General features: G+C 42.1%; 1 protein-coding gene across 20 annotated transcripts in view; it reads right to left on the reverse strand.

Moving 5' to 3' along the window:
* Window positions 1-8,224: 8,224 nt before the first annotated feature.
* Window positions 8,225-13,155, reverse strand: part of CADPS2 (calcium dependent secretion activator 2) — a 508,494-nt gene continuing 503,563 nt past the window's right edge. For all 20 annotated transcript variants that reach the window (XM_057504726.1, XM_057504721.1, XM_057504717.1 and 17 more), the window contains one exon: window positions 8,225-9,188. In XM_057504726.1, the coding sequence (XP_057360709.1) occupies window positions 9,018-9,188 (171 nt within the window). In that variant the 3' untranslated portion in view covers window positions 8,225-9,017. The remainder of the gene's footprint in view (window positions 9,189-13,155) is intronic.

Genomic DNA, 13,155 nt, shown 5'->3' on the forward strand with positions numbered 1-13,155 from the left:
GTGAAACAAAATAGGCATGGCGCAGGGGCACGCCCGAGGAGAAACCAGAGCATCCTTTTATTAGTTTTGCCTGTCATTTTGAGTTTCCCGGAAAACACTTTCTTAAGTCAATATTAAACGGGGGTTGGGGGCACCTCTGTGTTCTCCTCCAAAACCCTTTCTTGCCCATTGTCATGTAATGCATTTTTGGGTCCCACCAGTTCCCACCTCCCGCCCTCCGTAATCCTCCCTTCGAAGCCATTTGGCCTGTGCTTAAGGATTGGTGGGCGACTCCTGACGGTCCCCGGGAAAACAACAGAATTTTCTAACTAGATTCTCCAGTTTAAGACAGTTTCCTTCCACCCTCCTCTCTTGGCCCCACCTTCCCATTTGTCTTTCCATTCGGGTTCCTGAACGCTCCTGTCAAGACCTTCTCCCCTCCTAAAAGAGAAGATGGGGTGACCACGCACAGAGCACAAGACCCCGGCAGCCACCCGCAGCCGGTGTTCGCTGTCCCTGAAGGGCAGGAAACGCTCAGCCACTGACCGGCCTCCTCTTGGTGAGGCGGGCGCTCTCTGCGGTACTCCTGCCTCCCTCGCTGAAGCCTCTCTCAGATCAGATCCTAACGGCGTGGTGCATGTTTCAAGAGTTGAGCTGTAGTATCCGCGCTGAGAAAAACCCCAAGAAGAGGCATGATGTCATTAAGGAATCTTACAAACTTTACCATGTGAAGTTGAATTATTGTCTTTTTAGTTTGAGGTTATTTGGAAGTCACTTTTCTTAGTCTCTTTCCATTGCCTCCTCTTACATTTAATTCTTTGAATTTCACTGGAAGTGTGTCTGCCCTCATAGTTCCCCATTAGTTTCACAGAGGAAGACAGTGGAAACACCGTGAAGCCTTAAGGGCCCCGCATCGGTGCTGACGCTGGCAGCGCGCGAACAGCATCTTGCCGCCCGCGGTGTCCTCCAGGGGCCCGCCGGATGAAGTCACGAACGCGGCCCGCCGCGGCGCCTGGGGCCCTGGTGGCGGCCCTGCGATCCTGCTGGCCCACGGGGTCGAGGGTGGGAAGGGAAGTCTGCGTAAAAAGCCGGAAGAAGAAACAAGGCTGCGACTCATTCAAAGACTGAATGGGGTCGGTTCCCGCTGCTTGGGGGTGGATGGGCGGGGTACCCTCCTCTACCTAACCCTGTGATTCACAGCTTCTCAGAAATTTACATAATACAAGGGCATAGATGTAAACCTAAAGGACAAAAATAATAATTCAACAGCAGATACTCCATTTTCGCACCATGGGCCTGGATATGTTCCCGGTGTTGGCACATTAGCTGATTTCCAGAGCTTTTTACTCCTGACGGAGTATGACTGAACTTTCACACTAGTATTGAAAGGAGAAGCAGAGAGAGAGAAAAAAGGGAGTGAAAGCAAAATTGGCTTTAATGACGCTGGTATAAATTTCTTACTAACGGCAAGAGTTTTAAGAATTAAGAGCATATGCTGTGTTCAAAAGGAGCCTAGCTTGATAATAATTGGGGTCCCTCACATTCCAAAGGATGTCTTCCTCTTTTATTTGGCGGACATAGACGTTTTATTTGAAAAGCAAAATCATTACCCTTTAAACATTAATAGGAAATTCCAATTTATCATTTCCCTAGATAAGCGAAGGCCACAACTACCCAAGGAGAGACCCCGCTGTCAACGGGGCTCCAACTGGCCACTCAAACATAACATGAAAAAGTGAAAAGTGGCAGCTGCAAAACACACGTAATTGCTGTCGTTGCCTATTGAAATCATCACACACACCCCGCTCCCGCCCGGAATTTGAATTTTGGTACCACTAGTAAATTCAAATTCTGGAGCCCTACTTGCTGCATTTTCTTAACGATTCCTTATGGAACGCAGGATAAGGGGAAATCCAGCGGCAAGATCTGGGCAATTCCAGCATCCCCTTATTTTGGCCGCGAAGGCCGCAGTGCTGCAGTGTCATTCGGTCTTGGAGCTATGCCTGCACCAAGTGTGTCTTGAGTCCGGCCTTGAGTGAGCAATAAAGTCGTCCCCCTCTTATTGTTTAGGTTCAGGGTGGGGTGATGGTCACCGGAAATCGGAAACTAGAAAAGCCTTCTCCCTCTTTCCCCCCCTTGCCTTCTGCATCTTACTGTTATTCCTGTTTGCCTTTTGTCTGCAAAATCCGTATGCAAAGTTGGCCTTATTTGACATTCAATCCATCAGTAGTTTGCAGTTATTTTAAATTAATTTCTAGAGCTTTTAACTGAACCCTTATGGGCAGGAAATTAAGAGAACATCCACTTTCTCAAGTATGCAGTGAATTCTGCCCACATCTGACCCCCAACTGCTGCCCCTTAAAGGGTACGTTACAATCCCCATTTCCTCTCCAACTCTTATTATCCTTTTAAAGTTGGATTCTTCAATTATCCAGTGAAATTGAGAACAATTTTTCCTCCTACTAAAGTTCTTTGTAAGTACTCCTACCTCCAATTCGCCCCAGATATTTTGAGGGCTGGAATGAATGATGCCAGTTTCCCATTTTGCTTTGGCCTCCTAGCCGGGGTGTGCCAGTCTGGTGGAGGCCACGGAGCTAGTAGACTCCTTGCTAACCAGAAGGGATGGTGGCAGTTACCCTTGCCTTGAATTGCTTTTCTGCAAAAATGGGTCTAAATCAAAGCCCACTTCATTCTTGGGAAGCCTTGAGATTGAAAAGAGGTTATCACTCTGTTAAAAAGTGATGCTATAAACTTTCCCAAAATATTTTCCAAACAACTGTATTTAAAAATACAACTTTCTGCTCAATGATTTGATTTCTGGTTACACACATGGATGTGTTAAAATACACATAAAGAATCCCATTTGCTAAATAATTTTTCACAACCTTGAGAACTTTCCTTATCCTTGAGGGCCTGCTCTCCCACAGTCAGTCCTGAGTTCCCCAGGGGAAACTTTCTTCTGTAGATTCACAAATTAACCTTTCACAAAAGGTTTTCAAAAACCCCAGTTTGATTAAAGCAGATTTCTTCTCTTTAGAAGCAGTTATGCGTTTCTAAAATTAATCAGCTTCCTGATAAACTATCCTAATTGTATGAAATAACACACCTAGAATTCACACAATGTAACAAAAAACCTGGCAGTTTGAATGGATGACAATTGAATGAGCTTCTTCAATGCGGCAGCTTTTGAAGTGTGTTTTAAAAATTATTAACTGGCTTTGGTGGAGGGGGAAGACCCAACAAAAGCCATACATAATCTTCTACTGGCCTTTCAATGTTTCACTTTCCACTTTTTGGAATACTGTGTTTTGGGGTTCTGACCTATTCTGTGTAACCCGTCTTTAATAAAACTTCTTTTTTTTTTTTTACAACCCTATCAAAGTTACAATTAGTTTTGCTTCCTTGGCATTATAAGAAAATGCTCTGAACAACAAACTTCAACGTTTAAAATTATCTTTCTGCCAATCACACCCAGGAGAGGCTTTATTTGCGGAGTGTCAGGCGGGAGGTAGAATTAAAAGGAACACCAGATTTGATTTAAAGCAGAAAAGGAACTAATTTGAGACATCACCTTGAATTTTTGCAAATGTATGTATTGTGTGTAGGGGCTCCATAAGCAATCCTGTGCAGGGCCCAGGAGAGAGTAACTGCTGTGCTTGAGTGTTCTTGAGTTGGAAATAAACTCTTCACATCCTCTCTGACCTGAGAACCGCTGGTCCCGGGGGTGGACAACATGAAAGGAGATTTTGGACAAGTTTAGAATGTGTTCATTTGCTGATTTAAAAAAATCACCCTCAAGTGAAAGCATAAACACAGCCATCCTTAACGTAAAGTTGAGAAGTACATGGAGATTTAAAGGTTTCATGTTATTTCGGAGGGGATGGTGAGGAAATACTGTTCCCTGGGTTTGGGAACTCAGATGCTTCCAGCTGGCTTCCGGGAAGGAATGATACGGGTGGGGAACCTCCCTCGGCTTAAAAGAGTAGCTCCAGGCCCAGCCTGAAGCCGGGCGCAGTACCTTCCCTTTACGTGAGTTGTCAGTTTCTGCTTCCCCAAGGCCACAGCGTCGGTGGGCTCAGCACCACCTGCGCGCGCACGGAGGACGTGCTGGGTTGTGACCTCAGGCGTTTTGCTAACAGCCTAGAAAGGCTGTCAGTTCAGCTGTCAGGGCAGGACTTGGTGCCGGCTGTGCCCTAAGCGCCTGCATTTTTTTGGCTCGACTGCCGAGCGGAGGCCACCTTGGGGATCATGGGGCGGCTTGCGGCCTCCTTTGCCTCTCTCGGTTCTGCTTTGCATTTTTCAAGCCCTTACTGTGTGCTCATCTCAGGTCTGAGACACAGGACGCCATTCTATGCCTCCTTAAGCTCTGGAAAACATTAATAAGAACTAATTGGCCCCTGAAATTCTGTTGACTCAACCTATTGGGTAGACGCTGAGGCCTGGAATTCCTTGCTTGTGATCTGGTACCTCCCGCATCATACCCGTCTGGTTTCAGAACTTCAGACCAATATCATCTCCATGTGGACCCCAAAATTCTTCCCCAGCTGCCTCTGTTCCAAACCACAGCTCCAGGGGCTGCTCTCGGCAACGTCGGCCCCTGCTGGAGACAGGACTGGGCTTGCTCCTCCCCATCTCCTCCTCTCCTCCCACTTGGCTCGGGGTATATATAACCCCGGAACTGGACAATACTAGCCAGTCCACCCACACGCCGGGGGCGGGGCTGAAGATCCGAGGGGCTCCCGGGATCTAGAAGAAACCGGTACCAAAACCTGGGGCAAGAGCAGTAAGAGAGGTGGTCCCTGTCCGAAGAGGCAGGCCTCTCACGATTTCCTGTGAATCCATCCCTACATTAAGAAATAGTTAATATGGCCACAATTTATTACATTCTTCTTATTCTTACAACCACCTTCCTTTTTAAGCGCCCAAAGTAACTTGCCCAAGGGCAGAGTTTCATATGCACAGAACCCAGGCTCTCCTGGCTCCAAGGGCCCCTGCTCTTTACGGTTCCCAGCTGTGCCACGTGCACCCGTTTCTAGATAGTTCTTTAAATCGGGACATCTTCATTGGGGAAACATATCGAATACCTCTCTCACTTCCTCTTCTCTCGGTAGTACACCCTCACGCCCACTCCCTGCCCCTCTCTTAAAATAATCACACGGATAAAGGCCGCAGTTGACCATCACCAGTCGCTCCTGAAACCCAGGCTCAGAGCTGTGCTCACACCCTGTACCCGGCCTCTGCTCCTTTAGGTATCTTACGTCACACACAGCAAACAGGTTAAGGAAGCTCTGCACCCCATCGTCCAGCCAACACTAGGGAAAACCTCCCAGCCACGCTCTTGGGGACGTCGCTGCTGCGGGGGCCCAGCTACTTTTCGCCTCTGCCAGGCTGCCCAGACCCCTGGGCTCAACTCCATCTGAAGCCAAGTCCCGGGGCCAACTGAGTTGCAGGCCTTCCTCGAAGGTTCCTGCCGGTCCAGGGTGCAGGACTAGGAGGCAAAACGAATCCTGCTCTCCTTCGCGTCTCTCCGCAGAGTAACAAGGAGGGGGTGGGGAGGAGGGCCCAACGCAAAGCCAGGATGAACACTGTCCTCACGACCCACAAAGCAGGCCTCCAAATTCAGCAGGAAGCCAGCGCGGGTGCGAGGGTGGAGGGTGTCGGTGGGCGCTGGGGCTCGCAGCGAAGGGTGTGGCGCAGCGCGCGCGGGGCCGACTTGTTGCCATTCAGACCAGTGGATGCCCCGCCAACAGCAGCGCGAGAACCTCTCTCAGGAACATCGGTCTGTCACCTCTCTTTAGGGACCCGGACCGGTAAATTTCTACCTTCTGTTTTGGAGTAAGAAATTAAAATTGACAACGACTAAGCTCTTGCTCTGATCTCCCCCGCTCGGGCCCTGCGGGCCATCGCGTGCAGGACGGGCTCGGAAGGCCGGCTCTACGCCCCGGAGCGCGACGATCCCACCAACGCCCAGCGCGCGGGGCCCCCTGCGCCTGACAAACCTCCCCGGGGTCCCCGTGGATTTCGGGAGCTCCCCTAGCGGGAGGCCGACCACAACAGTGGGGAGCGCTTTCGGGGCTCCGTGAATGGCGACGGCCCAGTGACCGACCTCCTTCCCACTAAGCGCACCTTCCTGGAGCTCACGGACCCTCTCACGGTGGGGGCCGGCCGCGGGCGGAGGAGGGCGGCGCCAGGCCAGCCCCGGCGGTCACCCTGGAGTGGGGGGTGGGAGCCCCGAGACACTTTGCACGGGCGTTTATTGCAAAAGTAGCAGGAAATCCTTTCTCCAGAGCGAGGGACAATGAGCAAAGATCTAAGGGCAATTCAAGTGGAAAAATTCGTGAATGCAAGATCGACCCTCAGCTGGAGCTGAGAGGTTTACATTAAGCTCTGTGTAGCTCTTTCCCTTTCCGGGAAAAGGCAGTATTTTAACTTTCTTTTCTCCAACAAGTGTTTGGGAAAACTTTCTTTTTAGACGTGTTATTTAATAAATCCATTCGGGCTTGGATGTTAGACTACATTAGTTATTTTCTCCTGCAACACTCAACAAACTCCAAACAATGTAGTTTTTCTCTTTTTCTGAAAACCATTTAGGAAGTTAAAGCTATTTTTTGGGGGTTGAAAATGATATTCATTACAGAAATTTTGCAAGACTTCTAAGGTTTTCAATTAAATCCCTTTAAAAATACTTTTTAAAAGGATAACACCACTTGGCTTCCTTCAATAGACAGATGCTTGGGCCTTCACCCTAGTAGTTACACACACCAATTAACAATTATAAAGTCATTTCAAGCAATTTACAGTTATATTGAAGAGAATTTCTGGGCAAAAACCCAAAAATAACTTTTGTTTTTCAGTTACTTTATAAATTTCTCTTCATACACCTTTCTGTGGCTTGTGTTAGTCCACATTGTCCTCATAAAACTGGGGGCATCTTCACTACCTGCCATTGACTCCTGTTGTCCTCCCTGTACAAGACACTGGAGGTTGGAGTGGGGGAATGGAGCTTTTAGAAATCTTCAGAGAGAAGGAAAGGAGCAGAGAACACCCAAATCTGGAGAGAAGATACAAGAGGTTGACTAGTAAAGAGGGCCAAATTGGCACATTAAGTTGGCCAGGTCAGCAGCAAGACCCTCCCAGCCCCAAGTACTTTCCCCTACACCACATGCTTTCCCCTTTATTTCTGAATTGCATCAACTAGATATTTCTTTTGAGTAGATATATATGGCTAAGTGGACTGGGGTGGTGGTGGTGGTGATCAGCCATTCATCATTCATTCTTTAGGACAACATGGGTCAATTACTCTGTATCAAAGAAACAGACATAGGGAAAGAAGGGTGGGTAATTTCCAAGTTCACAACCATTTGAGTTGTGTAGCAGTGAGCTTGGGGAGAGCACTACTGGGGAGTTTAGGGTAGTGTCACTGAACACCTGAGGGCTTAGAGAAAGGATGGTATTGGGCATGAGGGTGGAGAAGAGGGAGAAAGAACGTTTCAAGACACACTGCCTTCATTATAGAGCTGGTAGAGTTAGTGTCTAATCCAGGGAAAGGGAAAGAAACCGTTCATGTTTATCTTGTATGATATGGTCTTTTACACCTGGGAGCCAGAAATCGAGCCAAAGCAGTATTACATACTATATAATAAATATACATTAAATTGATTTTTATGGGCTAGTCTGGATACCAAGGCACCATTTACATAATAGCATAGGAGATGAATTTGGAGGTCCAAAAAGCTGTTTTACTTCCAGAGTTTTAGAACTTAAGTCTACATAAAGTCAGGGATATCTCCACTTACTTGGCATTAACTTACTTAATTTAAAAATTACTTATGAATGAATCTAGTATAGCACAGTATGTCAGCATATTTTCGGACAAAATAAAAAATTAAATTTCATAGATAAATTACAAAGCTTAATACTATTATTAATCTTCCAAAACTGTATCAAAAAAGTACATTGGAGGAAGATGTAACTTAATATGCCAACTGCTTGTTAACATTACTAGCATTCCTAATACTAAGCATTATTAGTTAACACTAATTGTTGTGTTAATAGTACACAATATATGAGTAGGTAGTCAACATTACCTTTGCTATGAAGATATGCTGTCATAGTAATTCATCAACAAATTTGTGTGCCTAGTAGGTGCAAAGCAGCGTTAATATATTCTACTTATTTGATTGTAAAGAAAACAAAAAGCAGCAAGAAACAAAAATGCAGAGCCAAATCTTCAGGATGTTTGTAATACTGCAAACATTTTTTTACTGCATTTAATTTGTACAAGTCTAATAAATACAGAAGTGGTTATGACCAAATGGATTTTTATTGCCTGCAAGCTGTTACACTTAGAAGTAAGAGAATATGGTACCTTGATGGCAGCACACATTATTACCCCACACTTTATAGGATTTTTTTTTTCACTTTAAGGAAGAAATGTTCAGAACGGAACAAGACACAAGCCCACTGGGTAATCTAGACTATATTTGGCTGTGGCAGTACTTTAAGCCCAGGAATATACCTGCAGACCAATTCAGAGTATTTAAGAACCAAGGTTAAAGTTTTTACACACATCACAACAGTGGCAAATAAACTATGAAACAAACCTTGCACATAAATGAAAAACTGTCAAGCACACCATTTTAACAAGGGTAGGATAGAGCTTGCACAGTGATCAGAAGTGGCTTCTTCTCACAGTGTTGTATTATGAGAAATATATTATCTCACTTCAGACACAGGACACTACTTTGATATGACTACAGAAAAAGAAGTTAAATTTTCTTAAAAAAAAAAGTTCATGTTCCAATCATAAACAGAGCCAAAACTCATTTTGGATCAAGCTACACAAAAGAGGCTGATCTTCAAAAAAAAAAAAAGCTTTTGCATTTTCCCCCTCTAACTCTGCTTCCAGGTTTACTTTTTTAAATGTGGAGTGAAACACAAGCATTTTTATTTGGTCCAAACAATCAATGTAATTACAAGGACAAGGTACAAAATAAACAACGTCAACGTCCTCCTTCCTTCTACAAAGCTGTATGTTATCAGCCTTCTTCTTCATCACTGTCTTTCATCGTAATGCCCTGAAGTCCTCCTCCTTCTGAAACAGAGGCTGTAGCCTCCTCTACTGTTAAACGTCTGTGTAGAGTATCATAGGTCTTACTGTTCAGTGTGCCTTCCAACACACCCTGCAATCGGAAGTCCCTATAGGTTTTCTGGAGAAAGAAGAAAAAGTTTATTTAGATACCTTTTGGACTGTATGTACGGATGTCTATATATACTCAGTTGGCATTTCAAAAATGATCTTCGACAAGTCACTAATGGATTCAGATTTTAACAGCTCATGTCAGTCATCTTTTTGTTATATTTCTGGGGAGAAAATGAAATGAGAGACTTTGGATAGGGCTATTCAAACTAGAATCACCCTGAATAGATCAAAATGTTGAGTGTCAAGTCACAAATGAGCTTTTCTCCAAATTATTACTAATTGCACAGACTTTGCTATTTGCATAACCTGTAACAAAGGTGAAATGATCTGTACTTATGCACATTTTTAATCTGAAGAAATTCTGATTTTTTTTATTGAGGTGCCTTTATACTGAAAAATGTTTTACAAAAAGCACTAGCTTTTTGGAGGAGGTACATGGAGGGAGAGTATTAATCTTGTTGCCAGTAAAAGAAATTTGTATTTTCAGGATTTTTGAATAAAATTTGTACCACTGTGTAAAAATTTGTGTACACCTAAATGTATGAATTTTGTCCTCTCCTATCGAAATTCCCTTGGAATATGAAGTGTCAAATTTGGAGTAAAGCTTCTATAGATGGGCTAATCAAATGTGTACTTACATTTTTTGTGAAACAGTAAATTATTATTGGGTGTATTATATGTCAAAATAGGACAAATATGTTATTGTTTATAGACTGATTCTTGAAAATAGCAAAACAACAATAGAACTCTAGGTTCTGTGATATTTAAGATATGTAAAGTATAAAGCTTTCCTTATTTCACTTTTCCCCTTTAGTGTGATTTTTCATCATAAATGATTTTTCTTTAACTAACAAGACTGGTATTTTATTATTGATTTTCAAAGTTGTAGTGAAAGTCTATGATAAATTTAGTGGGGAAATATAGCATAAATGAAGATACCCCATTCTGTAGTGGCACTTCTAAGGCCATTTTTTTAATACTAAAAATCTTTTAAGATGTTTTTACTGTCCTATGTTAAATTTAGGATATTAAGCAGCCAGATTTCCATGGACTAGCTGAAAAATATCAATACATATCCATGTGGCAGTCTTCTTTTCTAAATCATGGCTAGGAGTTTTTTTTTTTTTTTTTTTTTTTGGTTTGCACTTAACAGATGAAAACAGTCAAGTAAGAAGAAGGAATGTAAAATTCCTCCTGGCCCAATATTAACAGCTCCAGCAGCTGGAAATGAATAATTCAGGGATGTTTGATTTCATTCAACATAGTAGGAAGAAAATACCCTAATATTCACAGAGCTGAGCTGAAGGCACTTATTCACAAGGTAGGAAGTTCTGATGGGTGGCATCCTAACCTTCATGATATATACACCTGGCCTAACAGACTTCTGGGAAGGAATAGAACCATTACAAGGCAGGGGGACCATTGGTATTTTCACATTTTATTTTCCTGTCTTCTTCCATCTGACTTATGTCCCACGGTATCATTCTCAGCAGTGATCTGCCAAAAACAAGTATGGAGGAGGAATAATAATTTTTCACTTGGATAATTGTTTGTTATATACAAAATTCACATGTGAAAAGTCCCCCTCCTCTCCAAAAATGAACTGAACTGTAGGGAACACTGTACAGTGTCTGAGGTCATATCTCAGCAGCAAGTAAAATTTAGATTCAGAGTGATTTTTTTTCTTCAATGATCTAAACTATTCTTGCTTAGATTTCAATAGTTTAAAAAACATACAATCCACCATCTTCATGTTCTCTTGCTAAGTGGGTAAACCTATTACTCATGGGGTATTCTGTCACCCTAAAACATGGTAATTTACATCAGAATCCACAGAGTAACTCTGAAAGGTAAGTTTTCAGAAAATCCAGTAACTAAAATACATCGTATTATTACCATAGAGAATTGTGTTCAAGCCTAGAGAAATTAGATTCCAAATACATCAAGCATACAAAATACTCATTTACAGATTCTGCAGATCATGCATCTGATAGAAAGCATTATTGTTGCACTGACAATTACTGAGTTTGTGAGTCCTACTTTCTTATTCTATTGAAATTGACTTTCCTTAGACTTAGTTTAATTATCCGTAAGTTGGCTCGTACAGATTTATAGTGTGGATGCAGTCCCGAAGGCTTTCTAATTTACATATAATTAAAACTCTTACTTTCTTATTTTATTAGCAAGCGATAAGCAGTTAGGGAGGCGGCAGCCCAGGTATCCTTGCAAACTCTCTCTCAGAATTCATAAAATGTTATTGACACTTGGACATCCTCTGTGGCTGCCAATGAAGGTCGGCTTGGCTCTTACTTAAGACAAGTGCCTGCCACAGGGTGTTGCTCACTTGTCCTTTCTCCTAGTAAGAGAGGCAGCTGATCTATGTTAACTGTGTTTAAATGTCATATGGCCTCTAGGGAGAACATAAATCCATCAGTCATTTTGATTATTTAGGGATTCTATCTTTCCCCTCCTCAAATAATGCATTCTGATGTTAAAACCTTGCAAATAATTTCTTAGCCCTAAATCTTCTGTGAAAATCTTACTCATTTGTTTTTTTTCTTAGTGAAAAACACGAATGAACCAATTAGTGTTTAAGTATCTTTGTGGGGCAAAGTTGGCTATCATATAAATCTTGACAGCATCTTGGTCTCCGTGGGCATAAAAGAATGGCAATCAATGCTTGTGTAAGGACTAGATTACTCCAGTCAAGTAGCTTGGCTCTTGGGTGGAACACACTACTCTGCTGTAACATGCAGGGCAATTCTAAGTGACAGGGGATGGAGGGAACGCCTACTCAGGGGCTTCACAATTCTATACATGTGCTATTTAATAGCTTCTTAAAGTCATTGGAAATATTAACATTATAAACAAAACCATACAGGTTCTGAAAAATGATTATGTATGAAACTAGTTAAAGTCTTTCTATATTCAAAGTGGAAAAGAACAATTAGAACATTACATTATTAACTCATCCTAATTTCATTGTTAAAATAATTATTTTTAATTATTAAATAAAGCCCTATTACTCGATTAAATATATCAACCCAAGAAAGCATTGGCTGAGTCTGGGGACTTGCCTGTGAAAGGAAAACATGGAAAGTCAAACATATTCATGAATTTAATTTTATATTTATCAGTCTTAACTAGCAGTAGCCATAGGAAGAATATGTTAAAATAAGATAAATCATTGGCTTAGAGTACAAATGGAAATATTATTGCATAATTCATGAAATTATTAATCACTTTTTTCTGCTAAAATATTCACTGGTGCTTGGTCTTTAACGGTAATGATGTATGAATATGAGAGAAGGAGTAACTTTTAAGGAAACAAATGATGAGCTAATAAAAAGTGAATTTTTATTCTAAAAACAAAGAGCTGAACAAATTATTAGTGAATAACATCAGCTAAGTATGTAATTTGATATCCTGAACACAGTAGACATTAGCCTGAAAATATGGCTGATTGTAAGGGTGATGAGTTAATCCCAATATTAGTCACAGTATAGACTGTAACCTTAACATACACAGATATTTAGAAGGTAAACACAGATTATCCTGATTCTCTTTCATAAAAACTTCATTTGAAAGCTCTCCAAGTCACATTTATAGAAACAAGGAAGAAACAATGGAGAAATTAAGGCAAATGTGAGTGTATCAGAGAGTGCTTTCTGTTTCTTTGTAAAATAAGTAACACTTGGCAAGAACTGTTTTGGATCAAAGGTGTTTTGTCCATTGAAATTTAATATTTTTAATAGTATTAAAAATTAGTGGGTGGAGATAAATTTACTTGTTATTTATGACTAATTACGATGCTATTGCTGTGGCATGATAGGTCTGGTTCTAAGTTCTAGTAGATCTGCCAATTTCTGACTGTAGAACAGAACTTTCCTATTTGTGGGTCTTTCTAATCTGTGATAACCTGTGTGTCTTTGGTACAAAAGAGTCTGTATTTTTGTTAGAATGCAGGAGCCAAG

The sequence above is a fragment of the Manis pentadactyla genome, chromosome 7 (assembly GCF_030020395.1).
Source record: "Manis pentadactyla isolate mManPen7 chromosome 7, mManPen7.hap1, whole genome shotgun sequence".
Lineage (NCBI taxonomy): Eukaryota > Metazoa > Chordata > Mammalia > Pholidota > Manidae > Manis > Manis pentadactyla.